This window comes from Callorhinchus milii, unplaced genomic scaffold, assembly GCF_018977255.1.
Source record: "Callorhinchus milii isolate IMCB2004 unplaced genomic scaffold, IMCB_Cmil_1.0 Scaffold18, whole genome shotgun sequence".
Taxonomy (NCBI): domain Eukaryota; kingdom Metazoa; phylum Chordata; class Chondrichthyes; order Chimaeriformes; family Callorhinchidae; genus Callorhinchus; species Callorhinchus milii.
The window spans coordinates 5,334,021-5,354,771 of record NW_024704759.1 but is presented as its reverse complement, the minus strand read 5'-3'; the positions used below and the strand labels follow the sequence as shown (position 1 = coordinate 5,354,771).

The 20,751-nt window shown below is 43.8% G+C and overlaps 2 protein-coding genes across 2 annotated transcripts; one reads left to right on the top strand and one right to left on the bottom strand.

The window, feature by feature from the left end:
- The first annotated feature begins 1,135 nt into the window (after positions 1-1,135).
- Positions 1,136-15,440, top strand: ttll9 (tubulin tyrosine ligase-like family, member 9). Its single transcript, XM_007884480.2, has 14 exons — positions 1,136-1,523; positions 2,712-2,758; positions 3,287-3,379; positions 4,348-4,459; positions 5,457-5,642; positions 6,000-6,068; positions 6,266-6,356; positions 7,615-7,655; positions 8,233-8,320; positions 10,454-10,512; positions 12,319-12,515; positions 13,645-13,758; positions 14,389-14,513; positions 15,358-15,440. Exons 1-14 carry the CDS (start codon positions 1,506-1,508, stop codon positions 15,423-15,425), a joined length of 1,308 nt encoding a protein of 435 aa, XP_007882671.1. The 5' UTR covers positions 1,136-1,505; the 3' UTR covers positions 15,426-15,440.
- A 2,131-nt stretch (positions 15,441-17,571) lies between these two features.
- Positions 17,572-20,536, bottom strand: LOC103171699. The gene has a single exon (XM_007884491.2). The coding sequence runs from the start codon at positions 20,534-20,536 to the stop codon at positions 18,752-18,754; it is 1,785 nt and encodes a 594-aa protein (XP_007882682.2). The 3' UTR covers positions 17,572-18,751.
- Positions 20,537-20,751: the final 215 nt, after the last annotated feature.

Genomic DNA, 20,751 nt, shown 5'->3' with positions numbered 1-20,751 from the left:
GCGGCCCGAGCTTCAGCGCGTGGCCCGGACAGCCGCGTGGGCACGGGCGGCCGGAAGGCGCGCGACGTCACCGCTTCGGGCGGGCGCCCGGAACTGACGTGTGCGTGTGTGCGCGCGCGCGCGCGTGTGCGTGCGGGGTGCCGGGGGGGGGGGGGGGAGGGGAGGGAAAGGGGCCGCGGTTTCCACGGCAACGAGAGAGCGGCGCCGACCCGAGTCCAGAGAGAGCGACAGAGGGAACGTCTTTACGTCGGCGATCGCACACTGAGGGACATTCACCGAGAGACACACACACACAGAGGGAGACACTCACTGAGATACTGAGACACACAGAGGGAGACACTCACTGAGATACTGAGACACACAGAGGGAGACACTCACTGAGATACTGAGACACACAGAGGGAGACACTCACTGAGATACTGAGACACACAGAGGGAGACACTCACTGAGATACTGAGACACACAGAGGGAGACACTCACTGAGATACTGAGACACACAGAGGGAGACACTCACTGAGATACTGAGACACACAGAGGGAGACACTCACTGAGACACACACACACACACACAGAGGGAGACACTCACTGAGATACTGAGACACACAGAGGGAGACACTCACTGAGAGACACACACAGACACACACACACACACACACAGGGAGACACTCACTGAGAGACACACACACACACAGAGGGAGACACTCACTGAGATACTGAGACACACAGAGGGAGATACTCACTGAGATACTGAGACACACACACAGAGGGAGACACTCACTGAGATACTGAGACACACAGAGGGAGACACTCACTGAGACATACACACACACACAGAGGGAGACACTCACTGAGATACTGAGACACACAGAGGGAGACACTCACTGAGACACACACACACACACACACACACAGAGGGAGACACTCACTGAGATACTGAGACACAGAGGGAGACACTCACTGAGAGACACACACAGACACACACACACACACACACAGGGAGACACTCACTGAGAGACACACACAGACACACACACACACACAGGGAGACACTCACTGAGAGAGACACACACACACAGAAGGAGACACTCACACACACTCACACACACACAGGGAGACACTCACACACACTCACACACAGGGAACCACACATTGAGACACTCACATTGGGAGGTTCACGTTGAGACAATTCCTGCACTGTCTCACAGTGAGTGAGAGACGGAGAGACGTTTACCCACTGTCACGCAGAGAGGCTTCACAGAGCGCGAGGGAAAGGAGTGCAGAAAGAGACCCTCACACTGAGAGTGCCTGAAACACTGAGCCACACAAAGATTCGTACTCGGAGCCATGTCACGCACCAGCAAGGAATTCAAAGGGACACAGTGACCCCACACGTTGATAGAGACAGAGACACAGAGAAGCTGAGACTGGTATAACTGAGCCTGAGTCAGCGTGAGAGCCCGAAAGAACACTCGAGTCGAGAGACTCCCAGAGCTGCAGAGAGTACCATGTCCCGCACTGGCAAGGTACTGAGCTTGAGAGAGCTCCACACGAGGCACTGAGATTGGGCGCACAACACTACATGTGAGTATGTCTCAGTGGCAGCTTGAGACTGGCATTGAGACATCTCCCACCGAGTCAGAGAAAGTGAGAGAGACAGAGGAAGAAGGAGACAGAGTGATTTCCCCCCCAAACACCCCACACCCCCATATCCCATAACAGCAAAGTATAGAGAGAGAATAAGTGAGAAAGAGATTGGGAGGGAGGGGAGGGGAGGGAGGGAATACCCTCACTGTCTCAGCTGGAAGACTGATTATAACATTTTTTGAGGGATTGTTGGCGAGAACACAGGGTAACTTCTCATTTTGAACAAGTGTAATGGTTTCTTTAATGTCCACCTGAACAGGCAGACTTGATTTAACGCCTATCTGAAGGATGGCAAGCAACTCCCAACAATATTGCACTCCTCTGTTCTTTATACACCCACTCTTCTGATCTTCGTACACCCACTTTTCTTCCCACCACCTTTGCTTAGCTGGCTCAGGTCTTCTGCAAATCCCTCATTCTCTCTGCTCCACAATTGGCAATCACTGTACTCCGAACCTCTAGCCTCAATCTTGCCTCCTCTTGCCCATCTTCAAACCACACCTGAAGACTTTCCTCTTTCTGACTGTGCCCTCAGTCACCTCCCCTCCCATTTTGGCTCGGAGTCATGCCACTGTTACATGCTCTGAGATAAAGGCAAGTTGTTATTGTTGTTCAATGTCTGATTTCCTATCCCACTCCTCCACTTGCCTCATCTGTTCGGCTAACTCAGGCTTGTTGTGCGTTCCCTGTCCTTCGCGCTTCACTATTGGTGGCTGAACTTTCCAATTCTATATCGCAATCTTTTGAAAGCAAACATTATGAAATACTACCCTGCGACAAAGGCACTGCATAAATGCAACTACTTCCTTCAACCCTTATGTCACTCCTCCGGTCTGTCAATCTTCAAGTCCTGCCTTAAAACCTACCTCTTCAACAATGTACATGGTCATCTCCTCCTTCCCTCCCCACACCTAAGTTCAACCCCCCCCCCACTCCCTCTTCCCTTGCTTATCATGCAACTCTGCCACTGTAAAGCGCTCCTAAACATTATTCTATGTGAAGGGCACTATATAAATACAAGTTCTTTTTGTTATTGTTGGGTGACTGGTTGTGAATTTTATTGACAGGGTGTTGCTAATAAAGGATCGTATGGCTATCAGAAGCAGAAGGAAAAGTGAGTCATTTGGTTCATCTAGCAGTGGCCTGTACCTTTTTATTGACATTTGCCTGTTGGAGGGGGGGTAGATTCAGTGATGGGATTCCTTGGCAGGAGGCATTTGTGGGGAAGAAGGATTCGATGAACGTGATTTCTGGGGACTTGTAGGAGCAGGGGACTTGTAGGGGGGGATTTGGCAAGGGGGTGCTTAGAGTTCAACTATTGAACCAGGAATTGTGAATCTTGTTGCAATAACCACCACTGGTGTCTGGATCCTAAATGTTCTAAGCAGTAACAGTGGTAATACTTAGAATTGTAACTGTACAAATACTCAGAATAGTAACCGCAAATACTCAGATTTGTAGCTATATGAATATTCGGACAATAACTACCAGTGCTCAGAGCAGTAACTATGAATAGCTGGATTAGTAACTGTGGGACTACTTCAACAATTACTGTATGAATACCTGGAGCAGCAACTGTGATACTCTGAGTAGTAACTATGCCACACTTTGAGTAGTAACTATGCTCTTGTTAATTTTTCAGGGAACAGCGAACATGCATCAGATTCAAATGTGTTTTAACAAACACAATATTAGATGTTCTTCGACAACGCCCTGGGTGGATTGAAGTCAAAGAGTGAGACTCTTCTTCATACCTTTTAATGTACCTGTTTGGATGAGGGTGGGGTGCATGACAAGCTAATACTGATAAGTGTGTCTGTGACAACAAAGTGATAACTTTATCAGAGAGGTACAGGAGTGGAAGAGAAACACGTGCTAGACAGAGGAAGGTAGGAAGAGTAGCCATAAAGACAGATGTCGATGAGAGTGTAATGGACAATAAGGAAATGGCAGACTTGTTAAGTGAATACTTTGCTTTCACGGGACTTTTCACAGTAGAGGAAGAGGACAAAATATCAGCCGTACATGAGAATCTAAAAAGAGAAGCACTAAATAAATTTAATATAAATAAAAAAAGGTTATGAGAAAATAATGTGGCAAAAGATAGATAAATCTCCAAGACCTGATGGATTCCACCCCAGGGGTATTAAAAGAAGTAGGGGAGGAAATTGCAGATGTGTTAGTCATAATTTTCCAAAGCTCTCTATATTCAGGAATTGTGCCTTTGGATTGGAAAATTGCAAATGTCATTCAATTATTTAAGAAGGGAGGAACCAGATAACTACAAACCTGTCAGCTTAACGTGAGTTGTGGGGAAGTAACTGGACAGAATGACAGAGCATTTGGATAAGTATGAACTAATCAAAGAGAGCCAGCATGGATTTGTGAAGTGTAGTTCATGTCTGACGAATCTAATAGAATTTTTTCAGGAGGTCACTAACATGGTGGATAAGAGAGTGTCTACGGATGTCCTCTATATAAACTTTCAGAAGGCATTTGAGAAGATTTCGCACAAGAGAGTACCAGCAAAAAATGAAATAGAATGGAATCGGAGGTCATTTCACTCCCATCACTCATAGCCTTCTATTGATTTGGCAAAGAGCTAATTTCTGTTCATTACTGGGGTCTTCTTTCAAAGTTCTTACTCGGGTTTTCTATGATGTTGATAACCGATGCAGTGCTTGTAACTTTGTTCTGTGACAGTGAAGGAGAATGGGATTTTTACTGGTGTGACGTCAGTTGGTTGCGTGAGAACTTCGGCCACACATACATGGATGAACATGTTCGGGTTTGTCATTTTCGCAATCACTATGAGGTACGGAACAATACCTGTAGGAATAGCAGGATTAAAACAGGCGATTTACAGTCCTAAGCCGATGTGAAGGTATTTTCTGATGTAGATTTTATGCACTGGGCAGAATTATATATTGCGTACAGATCGTGGAGTCCTGTAGCTCAGTGGTTAGAGCACTCGCTTTGCAAGTGAGAGACCTGAGTTCAATTCCCGGCGGAGGGCGAAACCTTGGGCAAGTTTCCTTACTCCACACAGAGCCTAATAATAATCCCTCCAAAAACAAAAACAATAATAAATTGGTCATTTTCAATCTACGACTGTTTGTGGGACATTGCTGTGCGCAATTGGCTGCCGCGTTCGCCCACAAATATACAGTCAATTCACTTTACAGTGTGTTCTGTGAAGCGCTTTGGGACGTCCTCCCGACGTGAAAAGCGCTATATCAAATGCAAGGATTATTATTATTATATTTATGTTTTGGTCAGCTGGATGTCTGACAAATGCAGAAATGCATCACCATGCTTAAGAGTATCCAAACCACAGTTTCATGGATGCCATCTACAGGTAGAAATTCCCATGCTTGGAATGGAATGTGCACTTTCTCCCCGAGGGACGCTCCATGTTTACCTTATTCCAGAGATTATTAGATGTAGGTTATCAATAATGCTGGGCATAAATTTGCTGCTGTTTGCCTAAAAAATACACACTTTACAGTAAAGCACTTTGAGACGTGAAAGACGCTATATCAAATGAAAGTATTATTATACACTGTGTGGATGAAGGCTGAGTAAAAGTACTCAATGTATGCATATACACACTGTATATTGTTATACACAGGAAAATGATAGAAATGCTCTTTATTCAGGATAATTATCAACCACTCTGCCCTTAGTTGTTGGGCTGGGGCTAGATCATTGAATCTCATTGAATAGAACTAAACCCTACAGTATGATATGGACACTGGCAAAATGAAGGTGGTTTTATGTTAATGCATATTTATGGCTTGATTTTCTTGAAGCTGACGAGGAAAAACTTCATGGTGAAAAACTTGAAGAGATTTAGGAAACAGCTTGAGCGTGAACAGGGCAAGCTCGAGGCCAGCAAGTGTGACTTCTTCCCCAAAACGTTTGAGCTACCCATTGAGTACCATCTCTTTGTCGAGGAGTTTAAGAGAAACCCTGGAATCACATGGATCATGAAACCAGTAAGAGATTCACTTTTGGACAGAAAATAAGGCTGTTTTTTCGCACATTTCGGACACCCAGCTGACGGAAAAAAAACTTCACCACCAATGCATGCCATTATCACCTCCAGTCTCAACGTTTCCAGTGTGTTGCTTCATGATCCCCACTGCTCTGCTCCCATCGTCAGTGAATAAGTTTTCAGCTACTTTGTTCCTGCCTCTGGAACTCTATTACCAATTCCAGTCCCCTCACCCCTCCATCTCGGATTTCAAAACGCTGACCAATTTTGGCCACCATTTAGTCTCTGTAAAGCACTTTGAATCATTCTTCCTACAAGAAAGGTGCTATACAAGTTCAAATTGCTGTTCTTTCTTCAGGTTGCACGATCACAGGGTAAAGGTATTTTTCTTTTCCGAAAACTCAAAGATATCATGGAATGGAGAAAGGTAACATTTCCAGCCTTTGCGTGCCTTGTAACACAAGTAATGTAATGCATCTCTGCCCTCATAATCTGCCACTGTGTTGCTGCCCATGTGAATTACTTTGTGCCCCGCCACCTTGGTGGTGATACTGCCATTTACTTCTCTACCCTGACCATTATTCCAGCTGTTCCTAGTCATCTTTATAACTCTTTATCTTCTAGGATGGAAACCGTTCAGATGATCCCAAAGATGAAAGCCCAGTGGAGAGTTATGTAGTGCAGCGCTACATTGAGAACCCTTACCTGATAGGAGGTATTGTGTATTTATCAATCATTAAAAGTCTTCTAGAGGAGGAAGTGCAGACTGTGCTTGGGTGATCTCTCTGATGGAGGGGAGACAGTGCCTGGGGTATCTAAGCTACAGTGGTGTGCCAGAAGTATATATTAAAATCCTTACATTTGACATAGCACCTTTTAACATCAGGAAGACATTTCAAAATGCTTCACAGGATTTTAACAGAAACAAGGGGGCTGGCAAGAAGAACGGCATGTAGCAGGCAAGTGCCTGCCAACTGGAGGGAGTGGGTAGGTTGTCAGAGTTTAAGAAGGTCACAAAGGTAGGGTGGGATAAGACCAGGAGGGATTTAAAAGTGAGGATAAGGATCTTGAACTCAATCCTCTGAGGGATGGGAGCTAGTGGAGCCAGGTGAGGATAGGGGGAGGCTTGCGGAGCCTGCAGAATTAAAGATGGTCTGCAGCTTGTGGGGGAAGAGTTGGGAAGTCTGATGAGTATAGTTAGCATAGTCTAGCTTGGACATGATAAATGCAGGGATAAAGTTCTTGCTGACTCAAGGGGTGAGGCAATGGCAAAGGTGGGCAACATTGCAGAGGTAGGGGGATGCTGAATGGATCAGGGCATAGATGTGGGGTTTAAAGGACAGTTAAGAGTCGAACAAGACACCAATTCTGCACTAGGTCCTTGCAAGTGGATTGTGTGTCCATTCAGGTTGATGCTCTCAGTACCTGAGGGGAGAAGGTGCTGATGGAAGCTAAGCAGTAGAGTTTTGTCTTGCCAAAATTCAACTGGAGAAAATTAACTCTCATTCAGGACTTAATGTTTAACATGGAATCGATCAGAACAACATTGGTCCTGGAATCGAGGGTGGAATATAATGATTGTGTATTTTGTCAGTGACCTTGGCCAATTTTTGCACAGCAATGTCCCATAAATATTCCTGAAGAGAGTGATCAAATTTTTAATTGGGGGGATTGTTGGTCAATTGAGAAACTCAATCCAAGATAACATCTCCAACAATGAAGAACTGCACTGGAGTGTTAACCTAAGCCTTGACGATGAATTAAAAATCTCGACATTTGGCTTGTACCCACCACTATCTCACTCGGTGCTATCAACTGAGCCAGACTGACATGCAAATCTCTGATTGGAGATAGACACAACCTGGAATATCTCTGGACTCCATTACCATCAGTAGGAAAGGAATAGTTAAGTTTGCTCAGTTTGAGGCAATGTTAACACTAACATTGTTATTGTGGTTTTTGCTTGTTCACAGGTAGAAAGTTTGACCTGCGGGTTTATGTACTGGTGACCTCTGTAAGTAGATTTTACATAAACATTTCTCATTCTTGTCACAATGATACAAACTGCACTTACAAACTGATAATTTTGATTAATTAAAGCAACATGGTGCAACAGGTGGCCGTGGGACACACGCGGCTGACGGGTGATTTTATCCGGCCCGAGACCATTTCCAACTTCTGTTCCCTCCCTTCTTGGTGAACATCTTTCCATGGCAGTGACAGGAGCTGGCGGGTGGGGGGGAACGTGACGCGGAGAGTGGAAATAATGCAGTCCGTTACTGCTATGTGTATTGGAGCTGAGGGGAAAGCAAGCACATCTTCTTATCCACCGTGTCCTTAGCAACTGCTGGCTCCTGCCACCGCAGATAGTGAACCGCAAGGCTGTTTGGGAGAAAGGTGATTGAGGGAGGAGAGAGATGAATGGGAGAGGGGGACTGGAGAGGGGGAGAGAGAGGGAGGGATTCAGAGAGGAGCAGAGAGAAAATTTTAAAGTTTGCAGATGACACAAAACTTGGGAACGTAGTAAACAATGAGGAGGAATAGTTGGCTGCAGGTGGACATAGATTGGTCAAATTTGTTTCTCTCTACAGTATGCCCCTCTGAAAACCTGGTTATACAGAGATGGATTTGCTCGGTTTTCAAGCACCCGATTTTCCCTGAATAGCATCGATGATAATTGTATCCTTTCTTGCATAACAATCTATACTTATAGACAAAATGTCTGTCTGTCTGTCAAGAATGCAATAATCGATTGATGTAGAGACATGATTTATACCTTATCAGAAAGGTCTTGTGTGAGGAGTGTCATGGGCATATTTTTTTCGGGGATCTCCTATTGTTGATGAGCTATATTAAAAAATATATTTGCTTTAATTAAGCCACAAAAAAGGTATGCATGGTATTCAGCAACAAAATAGCGACAGAGATCACACCCTTCTACAGACATACATTTATACTAATAAAGACAAAATATTTGTCTGTGTGCCAGGAATCCTCCCAAAAGCATATGTGTACAAATATGTGAACAAGGGATGTTAACAAGTTCAATAGCACATTTTCTTAATCTTAAGGAATAAAGATGCCTAAGAAGTGAAGATTAAATCTTTCAAAGACAAATACAAATGCTATCGAAAGTGAGAAGGCCGATTAATAATAATAATAATAATAATAATAATCCTTGCATTTGATATAGCGCTTTTCACGTCAGGAGGACGTCCCAAAGCGCTTCACAGAACACACTGTAAAGTGAATTGACTGTATATTTGTGGGCGAACGCGGCAGCCAATTGCGCACAGCAATGTCCCACAAACAGTCCTGGTTACAAGCGTAGCTGCAATGGGTACAGCTAATCTTCTATACTAATAAAAACAAAGTGTGTGTGTGTCTGTGTTTCCGCCAATAATCATAGTGAGATGATTTATACCTCATCGGAAAGGTCTTGCATGCAGGAGTGTCATAGGCATTTTTTTTTCGGGGATCTCCTCTCATTGATGGGCTATATTTAAAAAATGCTTTAATTAAGCCCCAAAATATTAGGTATGCATAATATTTTGCAACAAAGTAGTGGCAGAGGAAAGCACACACCCTTCTAAAGAGATATATCTATACTCTGCAACAAATGTATGGCAGTTTTATCAGGTTGTCATGGAGCTACAGTCCTCCCAACAGGAGTCCTCCCACTGAGTCTTCCCACTCAGTCCTCCCAACGGGAGTTCTCTCACAGGAGTCCTTCCAATAGCACTTTTTCTTAATCTTAAGGGAAGATGCCAAAGAAGCAAAGATCAAGCCTTTCAAGGACAAATAAAAATGTAAGCCAAAAGAGAGAAGGCCGATTAAATTAAACTGAAGAACAAAGAACAGCACGACTGGACTTCGACACCCTGTCATTCTGACACATGGACAGGAGAGGGCAAATTTTATGTTGGATGCTCATGTGTGGGTTCATCTCAAAACCTGTACATCATGGCCAAAGGAGGAAAAATTGAAAATGTTGTCTACACGAAAGCCTTGCAATAACTCAAGAACCTGCCGGATCATGTAGTAAACCCCTTTGGTTAGCGTAGTTCTCCCAAAAAGAGTACCCCCACTGGAGTCCTCCAGCTGAGTATAGATAAACATGAAATGTCTGTCTGTGTGTCTTTGTGTCAATCTACATTTTATATTGGATCCTTTGGTTGCAAGCGAAGCTGCAATGGGTATAGCTAGTATTGAATAATTGAACATAATCAAAGGAATTTCGTACTTGCTACTGCTTCTTGGTAAAGATGGGGTAATTTAACACAGGCCAAGGATTAGACACATGACCTTTCCTAGCATGGTGTGCATTGTTTATTACTATATATACAGTATTATGTAAATTACCTGGATTTCTTAGCATGATAGTTGATATTGATTTTCAAATAATTTTAGTTTAATTAAACCATTAATAATTTTTATTTCAGTTTAATGTTTACATGTTGTTGATGGTACAGATTAGCTGCCATGTTTACCTATATAGCAACATTCACTTCCATTTCTAATCGATTATATTTTGTAAAGCATTTTGAGATGTTTCTTTTACATGAATGGTGCTATATAAATGCAAGATATAATTATAACACATCTACGATCGGGGAGTAGGGTTCATATATGATTCACTCAGTGGTTCAGTGTAGTTGTGTACCCTCTATCCCCGTCCCCTTTGCACCCCCCCCCCCCTCTCGAATCCAACCCCCAATTCGGGTAGAAGCCCTCAACTGACCAGCGCCTTGGGACATCTTCTCGTAATTTGTTGTTGTTTATTTTTTCATCCTTAACCTGAATCTTATGTAGTTGTACATCTCACAAATGTTGCAGTGCAGAAGACTGCTCCTGACTATGATCCAGAGAAGGTAAGTCCTACTGTACTGAATGTGAAATGGAAGCAAGTTCTATTGGAGAAGATAATAAAATTACAGGATCAGTGTTTGTATTAAACTGCATCACTGTGACTAGATGTGAATGTACTAAATTACATTTGTGTGGAGGACCTGCAAGACAATAAGTTTGGTTTATCTAGCACAGCGTTTTTCAAACTGTTTCATGCTGCGCTCGCCTTTGGAGCTTAATGTCCTTTGCTCATCACTGTCTTTCAAGAATCTGTGAAGAACTGTGTCCGTCTGGCTCAGTGGTAGCACTCTCCCCTCTGAGTCACAAGGTTGAGGGTTCAAGTCTCACGTCAGGATTTGAAATCACATGTGGAGAAATGTGAAATGATACATATTGGGATGAGGAGAGGCAATACAAGCCAGACGGTAGAATCTTAAAGGGGGTGAAGGAACAAAGAGACCTGGGAGTTCATATGAGTAAATCTTTGAAGGTGGTAGGACAGATAGATAAATCTGTTAGAAAAGGGATATTTGTAAAGGGCTTTATAAATAGTAAATAATCCCTCCAAAAAAAAATAGGGGCATAAAATACAAAAGTCAGGAAGTTATGATGGACCTTTATAAAACACTGGTTAGGCCTCAGCGAGAGACTGTGTTCAATTCTGGGCACCACACTTTAGGGAGGATGTCAAAGCACTGGTGAGGGTGCAAAGGAAATTTACCAGGATGGTACCAGAAATGAGGGACTTCAGTTATCAGGAGAGGCGAGAGAAGCCGGGATTATTCTCCTTGGAGCAGAGAAGGTTAAGAGGAGACTTAATAGAAGTTTTCAAAATTATGAGGGGATTCGATAGGGTGAACCAAGAGAAACTATTTCCACTGGTGGTGCGTCGGTAACCCGATGACACTGATTTAAAATAGTTGTTAAAAGAAACAGAGGGGAAATGAGGAGAAGTTTTTTCACACGGCGAGTTGCTTGGATTTGGAATGCATTGCCTGAAAGGGTGGTGGAAGTCGATCCGATAATCACTTTTAAGAGAGAAGTAGATAATTATTTGGCGAGGACAACTTTGCAGGGTAATGGGGAGGAAGTGGGGTAGTGGGATTGATTTGGATAGCTTTTTTCAAAGAGCCGGCACAGACATGATGGGCCGAATGGCCTCTTTCTGTGCTGTATAATTCTATGATTCTATGACATAGTCTAAGATGACACTCCAGTGCTGGGGGTGTGTTTTATTGTTGGAGATGCTGTCCAACCTCCTCTCTCCTCACAGCACTACCCGCTGCCTCCACTCTACTGGCTCTGGCCTCCTCATCCTTCGAATCCTCCACATCACCATTGGCGGCCGTGCCTTCAGCCACTACGACCCAAAGCTATGGAACTTCCTCCCTCAATCCCTTCACCCTACCCCCTCTTTCCTCATTTTCAGGATCCTTCTGAAGACCTTCCTCTTCGATCATGCCTATGGTCACCTTCCCCCTCACCCTGGCTCAGCTCCGCAATTGTTAAGTGCTCTGGGATGCCACCCGGCGTGGAGGGCACTATATAAATGCAAGTTGTTGTTGTTGTTCATTGTTGGAGGTGCTGTCCTTCAGGTGAGATGTTAAACCATGTCTGCCTGTTCAGGTGGACATTAACGATCCAATAGCACTAGTCAAGAAGGGAGTTTCTCCCGTGTCCTGACCAACAAATCTCCCAAATAAAATTGGTCATTCACTTCACGGCAGTTTGCGGGACATTGCTGCCTGGCTAGGGCAGTTCACCCATAAACTGTACAGCAAAAAGCACTTCACAGTATCCTTCACAGCAGACTTTGTTCCTTCCCCTAGGGCTGTAAATGGTTGATGCAGCAGCTGCGACAGTATCTGACTGCAAAGCACGGCACAGAGACAGCAACCACCCTTTTCAGAGAAATCGACAACATCTTCATCAAGAGCCTGCAGAGTGTGCAGAATGTGATCATCAATGACAAGCACTGCTTCGAGCTCTATGGATACGACATTCTCATCGACCAGAACCTTAAACCGTGTGTTTGATAGGGTGCTAATTGTGGGCATGTTTCACACGGTGGTAGGGGAAGTCAAACCTGATGGGAAGGTTATGCTAAGTGTGTAAGATTGTATTGGGATATTTTTATCTATGTGTTTGAGTAAGGTTGGAATAAACATACTTGAGTATATTATTGATTCACCCTCTTCTGGGATACAAATTATGTCCAGAAATTTAGATTAAATTCAAATGGCTCAAATGGGACTGAAAATATTAAATGTAGCGCTAACTAAGAAAAAAGCTAAGTGCTTCCAAGTATTTGTTGGGTTGTTGATTAACCAATGCCCCCACCCCCCCTCGTTCAGCTGGCTCTGGCCTTCTACAAGTCCCTCGTCCCATCCACTCCAACAACAGCAGCACTACTTTCAGCCACGATACCCTGAAACTTCTGAAATTCTGTCCTCTACCTTGTGGCCCCGGCCTATCTTCACATCGCATTTATGGTCAGCTCCCTTCTTTCCCCAGCATTGGTGTCAGGCTCTGCCACAGTTAATGAGTCTGAGACGATATCCCACAGAAAGGGCACCGCATACAAGCTGTTATTGTTATAAACCACTAGATATAGGACATCAGGAATTATTTGACTGAATGTTAGTGTGTGGTTGACTGTAGGTGAGTGTGTGAAAGTATAGGCTATATCTAGGAAAGTGATTCCATGTTTATTAGAAGCAAACCAGTAACTGAAGGTAGAAAGGGAGGTTAAAAGTCATTGAGTTAATGGTAATTTGATTGGATTAGGAATTGGCTCAATAGGTTGTAAAAGGTAATGAGAAATAGAAAAATTGTTATGTGGAACTGAAGAGTTCATGCTATTGCTAAGTAACCTATTGTAACATGCTACCATTTTCCTCTGATAGCAAGCTATTCTCATGTGTAAATAATAACGACAAATAACATTCCAACAAGACCTGGACCAATGGATCACTGGCATAGGTGTCTATTAGTCCAATTTTCCAACTGCTCAGGTGTCCATTAAGGCACAGGTATCCTTTAACACATTATCTATTAGAATGTCATTAATTCAGATGTTTAGTACAGGTGTTCACAGGTGAAATATCAACCATATCCTGTTTTAGAGATAGTTAAGTGTCCTTCTGTTCCCTTAGGTGGCTATTAGAAGTGAATGCTTCCCCATCGCTAATAGCTACCAGCCAGGAGGATTATGAGCTGAAGTGCCGTCTCCTGGAAGACACAGTGCATGTCATTGATATGGAGGGAAGGTGAGTTCCAGGAACAGTTAAAACTAATCCTTAAATTTGATAGTATCTATTAAATTGGGGCGCCTCTAAGGGCTTTATAGGTTGTTGCTACAAAGCGTAGTGATAGTTTTTATTTTACAATTTTTTTAAAAAAAAGCCCTCAGTTTACCACATTGTCCAAAGGACGGCACCTCTAACAATGCAGTATTCCCTCACTGGAATGTCAGTCTAGGGTAATAGGCACTATTCTAAGAGGAGTTTCTCTCTCTTATTGTCCTGGCCAGTATATCCCCTAAATAAAATTAGTCACTCATTCCAAGTCTGTTTGCGGCACACTGATAGCGTTTCACCATCAAAATACACAGGCACTGCACTTTACAGTGTAACCTGTGAAGCGTTTTGAGATGTCTCAAGAGTCATAAGGCTCTATATCAAACGCAATGATCATTATTATTAATAAAGGGAGATTTTATTTGTACAAAAACAAACTAAACAAAAAAATGAATGTCAAACAGTTCTGAAGTTGTAGATATGTCTAAAAAATAGAGGCCAGTGATACAATATTGACACATAACAAGGATGTCTTTATTAAACAAACCTTGGTTTCTTTGTTGCTGTTATTTCCATCTGATGTTTGATGCCTATTTCCAGACTTTCAGGAAAGGAGAAGCGGGTTGGAGGATTTGACCTGATGTGGAATGATGGTCCTGTCTTCAGTGATGATGCAAACCTGGACTCCATTGTAGGCACCAACTTCGTTGCTAACACTCATTTGGGTAATACCAGAATGCAACTTCTTTTACCTCTTTCATTTTCTGCTATTTTTATAACAATCCCCCAAGCTCAAAAAAAAGAAAACTAGATAAAACATCCAAAAAGGAGTTTAGGGAATGGACAGGAAAGTGGGACTGAAAGGATTGCTCTTAAGAGACACGATGGGCTGAATGGCCTTCTGTGCAGCGAATTTCTATGAGGACATAATTTAAGATAAATCTTGAGAAGAATTAAAGAGGGTGAAGGTGCCTCCTTCAAGGCCCATCTCAAGACCTTCCCCTTTGACCGCGCTTTTGGTCATCCTCCCACCCCACCCTCCCTGCCCTCCACCCCTCCTGATCTCAACCCCCAACTCGGGTGACAATCTTTTACTATCCAGCACCTCCTCCCGAAGTGAAAGGCGCTATATAAATGTAATTTGTTGCTGTTGACATATCTCAAAGCTTTTCACATGATTTTATTTTGAAATAAGATTGTGTGAATTCAAAAATTCCAACGCAGAGCTTGAACCCACAAGCTTCTGACTCTTAAGTGAGCAAGAAGGACATCTGATTTGCCTGGGCACGACAGCAGACTTTAGTGAAGTCCAGATACTTCCAGCATGCATTTGCTAATTAATTTAATTTTGTTAAGCGCTTTGAGATACTATTGTTAATTCCTGTTGTGCACTCGAACCTATAGGTATTGGTGGTGAAATATTCCACATTTTAAGAACGCTGTCTGTGAAAAGCTTTTTTTTCCCATTGGTAATAATTCTTAGATTTCTTGCCTTGCAGTTCAACTCCTATTGTTCTTACAGTGATTGCTCTGCTTTATTGCTTCTCTGTATATCTATTGCTTTTATAGGATGTATAAATGACAGAAAAAAGCAATTGTGGCAGCTTTTTAAACCACTTCACACGCAAAGAAAGTAGCAGTGACTGCCATCAACACTGGAAAGGAAGACCCTGTGCACCTGTATCCTTGTTTCATCATCAGCCTAATACACTGTAATACACACTAATACAAGGCATCAGGCTACTGTATATACCACACAGTAATACAAAATTATCACACACTGTCACTCACCTGCCCCAAGCATCATGCTGTAGTACATTCATTCAGTCACAATAATAATCCTCGCATTTGATATGGAGCTTTTCACGTCTTCTCGACATCTCAAAGCGCTTCACAGAATAGACCGTAAAGTGAATTGACTGTATATTTGTGGGCGAAACGCGGCAGCCAGTTGCGTAAGGCAGTGTCCCACAAACAGTCGTGGACTGAAAATGACCAATTTATTATTGTTTTTTTTCCCATTGGTAATAATTCTTAAGATTTCTTGCCTTGAATACAACGACAGAGGATGTAACTGATACACACTGTAATGTGCTGTAATGCAGATGTATCCAGTCACACAGCTCCTGTCACACTGTCTCAAATCACATGGTCCTGTTTTATGTTCTAAGCTATGCAGTGTCATACAATTCATCACTCACTTTCTGTCAAGACTTTATAACAGTCTTGCTTTCAGTCACGATCTGTTATATGCTCTCAGCCACATGGTCCCATCACACGCTTTCAGCCTCACACACTCTTACCTCACTCTGTCACGTGTCATAGCCCTTTTACATGCTCTCAAACTCACAGTAACATTCTCAGCCACATGGTGCCTGTTGTACACTCTGGGTAAATTATTTTGCTGTCAGCTACACTGGAGGAAAGTGACAAGTTTCAGAGATTTGAGTTGTCATTTCAATTGAAGATTCAATCTTCATATGAGATAATTCCGGGAAAAAAACATTTGAGAACAGTTGTTTTGTGTCTTTGAAACAAACATTTTGGAACATATTGGTTATGTTAGAGCTGCCAACTTAGTTCTGGGATTTGAAAAAAATACCAGGGGAAAGTGGTTCATAATGTAAAATATTTCGAGTGTCAGTTTGGCTCAGCACTCTTACTACTCTGAGTCAGAAAGTTCATGGCAGATATTGTAGCTTTGAGCTCATAGTGTAGACTGGCTCAGCAATATAGCACTCCCCTAGCACTGCACTGGAGTGATTGAGATGTTACACTGAGGACCTGTATCCTGTTCAGGCAGACATTAAAGATCCTGTGCACTATTCGAAAGGCGTTTCTGCTCATGTGTTCTTTCAAATTGCAAAGATTAGTGGAATGAATGCACTACACTTTAACTTGTGCAGAAAGCACGTGGTGAAGGAAGCTGACTTAATAGGCAAAAACTTAGTCACTAATACAATACAATCAGACTCCCATTATAATTGTTTGGGCCCATAAAATTAGTCCCCATGTTGCAACAGGGCACATTACAAAAATGCCTGCCTCGCAGTTTATCAGGTTTGGCTGACTTCCCTTCCTGCCGTAGAAAGAAAGCCAGTAACCACACTCGCCAGTGTTTCCAGATGTCAGCTGTGTGTAGGAACCTAGACAGTCACCAAAATCATACCACACGTGAGATACACCAGCCAGTGCTATACCAAAGTACCTTACAAACTATATTATGAGAATGTCGTTTACAATGCTAATGGATAATAATGTAGTTAGTTGCATTGGATGTCAGTTTGGCCTAGTTGTTAGCACAATTACCTCTGGATCAAAAAGCCAAAATGCCCTTATTCATGTGAACCTGTCCTGTAAAGCTTCAGGTTGCTGATTGTAACAAACTGCAGATGGCAGTGACATTAGAAAAGTGATTAAAGAGTATAATCACAAGGACTACAATTTGTTTCTGGTCCTGTACATTCCTACCTTCGTTACCTCAAAACGATTACAACAGGAGTAATTACAACTGTGATTCCACCTCAGGAGCCAACTTTGGCCATTCAGACTGCTTGTCGTGGATGGCATTTATGAGCAGCAATTGTTCATTGGTGTGTTTGTGGTTTTCATTGCTTGGGTGCTGGAGCTTTCTTGTTACTGATAGGCTTATAGAGGCAACACAAATATTGAACCATATTATGGCCATAACACACACTCTCTATTGGAGCCATTAAATCACTTTCCCAGCTCTCTCTGTTTTTGTTTCAGATTCCAGCATCTGCAGTATTTTGTGTTTTTTTTTACATAATTTTTCTGGATGTTTTGAGAGAGAAAAGATGTTTGAGTTTTACGAGTGGTTTCAGGCACCTGGATGCATGCAGCTTACGTCATTTAAAAAAACATCTCTTTGGTGCCAAGATCCTCACAGGATTTAACACTTTCGGAAGCTACAAGAAATTGCAACATCTTTTTCTAAATTTTATTAAATAAAATAAAATGTACACTAATGGTTTGTGAGGCACATACCACTAGTGTCACGGGCTTTATCAGAAATATATTAGTGTGTGTAGAATATATTCAACAAGTCACTTTATCAAATGCCTGAAAATTCTTGTGCCAATGTCTGAGCAAGAAATCCTGCAAATCGGTATTTCAAAAGGATTTAGGGAAAGGTCTGAAAATAAATGAAGTACAAATATGAAATTGTAAAAGGTCTTGACATACCCTGCACACTGCCACACACATCTGCAGCACATAATGTACTTTACTACCTTCAGTCAAAGTTGGGTTGAGTTGGCTTTATTGGAGTTAGTCTAAATAAGTATTGCGAGACCCTCACTGAAGCAATTAACATTTTAATTATCAATTTCAACATCAAAATGTGTAATCATCCCGTGTTTTTCATTAAGAGGGTATCTAATACTAACAAATGCTGTGTGACAAATGTACTCCCACCAGCATCTTTCGCCCTAGATTGGAGCCTGCTAAGGTGCAGAAGAGAAAAATCACTTAAAGCAGCACAGGTTCAGTTAATTTATCCAGCAACTGAATAGTTCTCAGTATTAATTAAATCAAGTTTCACATTGAATGTACCTATTTTCTCCTGTGAGCACTATTTACTATTGGTTAATATTTTCTGTCCTATTTTGAAGTTCTCTTTTCTTAAGGTGGTTATTACTGCCTTGCCCAGTCATAGTCAATTCCAGACAAGTCTAGTAGCTTTTGCTATGTATTTTTCAGTGTCAGCTAAATTCAGACACCGGGTTTATAATTGTCCTGTTGATTCAAAGATCATTTGTTCAGCAATGTTTAGCTTCATGTCTGCTATTCTAATTTATTACCAGTGTCTAGGAATCTCATGTGCTTCCCTGGAGTTTGGATCTCCCCTTCCCCCAGGGAAAGATATCTCTGTTGTCCCCCTCTCCCACGTTATTTTCCCCAACAGTTCCTGGCTGTAACAAGTATTTCTAATGATCCATTTTCAGACAAAACTGGCTGAGGTACTCTGGCTGTTTGACACTGATTCACTGACCCGATAAATGTTATAGATCATCTTGTAATTGATATCATTGTTGTTGTCCCAGAAATGCACTCCATTGACTGAATACCTAATAGCAAACTCAAGGCAGGAGCCTGGCTCCAGCATATAAACTGATGGACTCAGAGTAAAAGTGAAGCGGTCTGTGTTGTTGCCGAGGCTCTTGTCAAACAGAGCAGGAACATCAGAGAAGAGATTCCAGTTGGTGCAGGTATATCGGACAGTAACATCTTTTTCAAATGCCATGTTCAAGACCAGAATGGTCCCACTGATGATTAGATCTGATTCGGATACTCTCTCCAAACAAACCTGCTGCTTCCGTAGTCGTTCAAGGAAATTTGCTGCTTCCATAGGCGCTGGGAAACTTGGCTTAAAGGACTGTACCCACACCTTGTTGTCATCATTGCTCCTGCCACCAAGACTAGATAAGACATGTGCAGGAATTTCTGGCTCATCTGCTAAGCTATAACTTCGAACTACAGCTAACTCTAACCCAAGCGAGTCAGCAAATCTCACCCTGTTGCCTCGCTTTGTTTTCCGTTCGGGAGACCCTGGGCAGGATTTTGCCCGCTTTCTCACAACTGGCCAACGGACAGAGTCTCTCTTACCCGGACTGATATACGATCCATCTCCTGGGCCTGGCTGCTGATTCTCTTGGATGAGATTCACACTATTGTACAGATCTGAAATGTACCCCAGGTTCCGGGTCAGAGTAAAGAAGATCTGGTGCTCTAACCCTGTGCTATGAGCAAGGACAGGCCGGAAATGGTACTTAAAAGGCTGAATGCGCTGCTGTGACCTCTTGTTCCCTCCCATGGAAGGCGGTATGTGTTGGACTGACTTCACATCCCGAAGCCAGTTATGCTGCTTTGACCTAAGGTCTTGTGTCTGCACAGATGGGGATTGCTGTTCTGGTTCTGTATTTGGGTCCACAATATGCGGGACCTGCTGCTCGGATTCCAAATTCACTTCCTGAACCAGCTTTGACCTAACAGGCGGGAACTGCTTCAGAGATCCAGCATTCCCACTGATAAGAAACCTGTACTGTTTCACTGACCCAATGCTCTGTTCCAGGACAGGCTGATTACTGGCCCCTAATACCGGCCTCTGGTCCAGAGCTGCCTGGTTATTGGCCTGCGATTCCATGCCCTGATCCCGGGTGGGCTGGCCACTGTGCTCCGACTCTCCGTTCTCATCCGGGAGAGCCTGACTGCCAAGTTCTGTACCCTTTTCCCGAACCAGTACAGGCTGGTAACTGTGCTCCGACGCCGACACCGGATCCAGTGCGGGTTGGCTGTCGGTCCCGGGCCCTGAGCTCTGGTCCAGGCCAGGCCGGCTTTTCTGCTCTGGTCCGGCCCTGTGACCCGGGGCAGGTTGGACACAGGTATCTGATGCGCTGCCCTGACTCGGGGCCAGCGGTTTGCTGTGCTCAGACCCCAGGCTCTGGTCACTCTGCTTCGATCCCACCCTCTGATCCGGGCCGGGCCGGTGAGTGTGGGACTGACCCCCGTACGCTGCCTCGCCTCCCGGGGAAGGCATCTGCTGATTCAGGATTTTCTTCCAGCCGAGAACGTGCCGGATCTGCTGCTTGAACCCCGCGTAACGCGTGTGGGGCGGCTCTGCCCGAGCCCCCGGCACTGCCCGGACTGCCCGAGCTGCCGCGCTCCGCACCTGGGCGGTGCCGGTGCCGGTGCGGGGCTCCCCCACGCTGTGGGAAGCTGAAGCCATTCACGCTGTGACCGGCGCTGGCCGAGCCATGGCGTCCACCCTCCCCCCTCCCCCACCCCCGCCCGCCGCCCGCGATCACAGCCTCTCGCCGCGGCCGCTCCACGTGCCGCCACCGCCACACTGCGCCTCCACTTCCGGGGCCGCCACGTGACTGGCGGTAGCTCCTCTGTGACTCCGCCTCCCTGACGTCACTCCTTCCCATTAAAGGGTGGGGT

Bases quoted from the DNA above. Each gene is read 5' to 3' on its own strand.
- ttll9 (XM_007884480.2), top strand. The intron at 6,069-6,265 runs GTAACATTTCCA...TTTATCTTCTAG, and splicing joins ATATCATGGAATGGAGAAAG to GATGGAAACCGTTCAGATGA. The intron at 13,759-14,388 runs GTGAGTTCCAGG...GCCTATTTCCAG, and splicing joins GTCATTGATATGGAGGGAAG to ACTTTCAGGAAAGGAGAAGC.
- LOC103171699 (XM_007884491.2), bottom strand. From the start codon at position 20,536: ATGGCTTCAGCTTCCCACAGCGTGGGGGAGCCCCGCACCGGCACCGGC.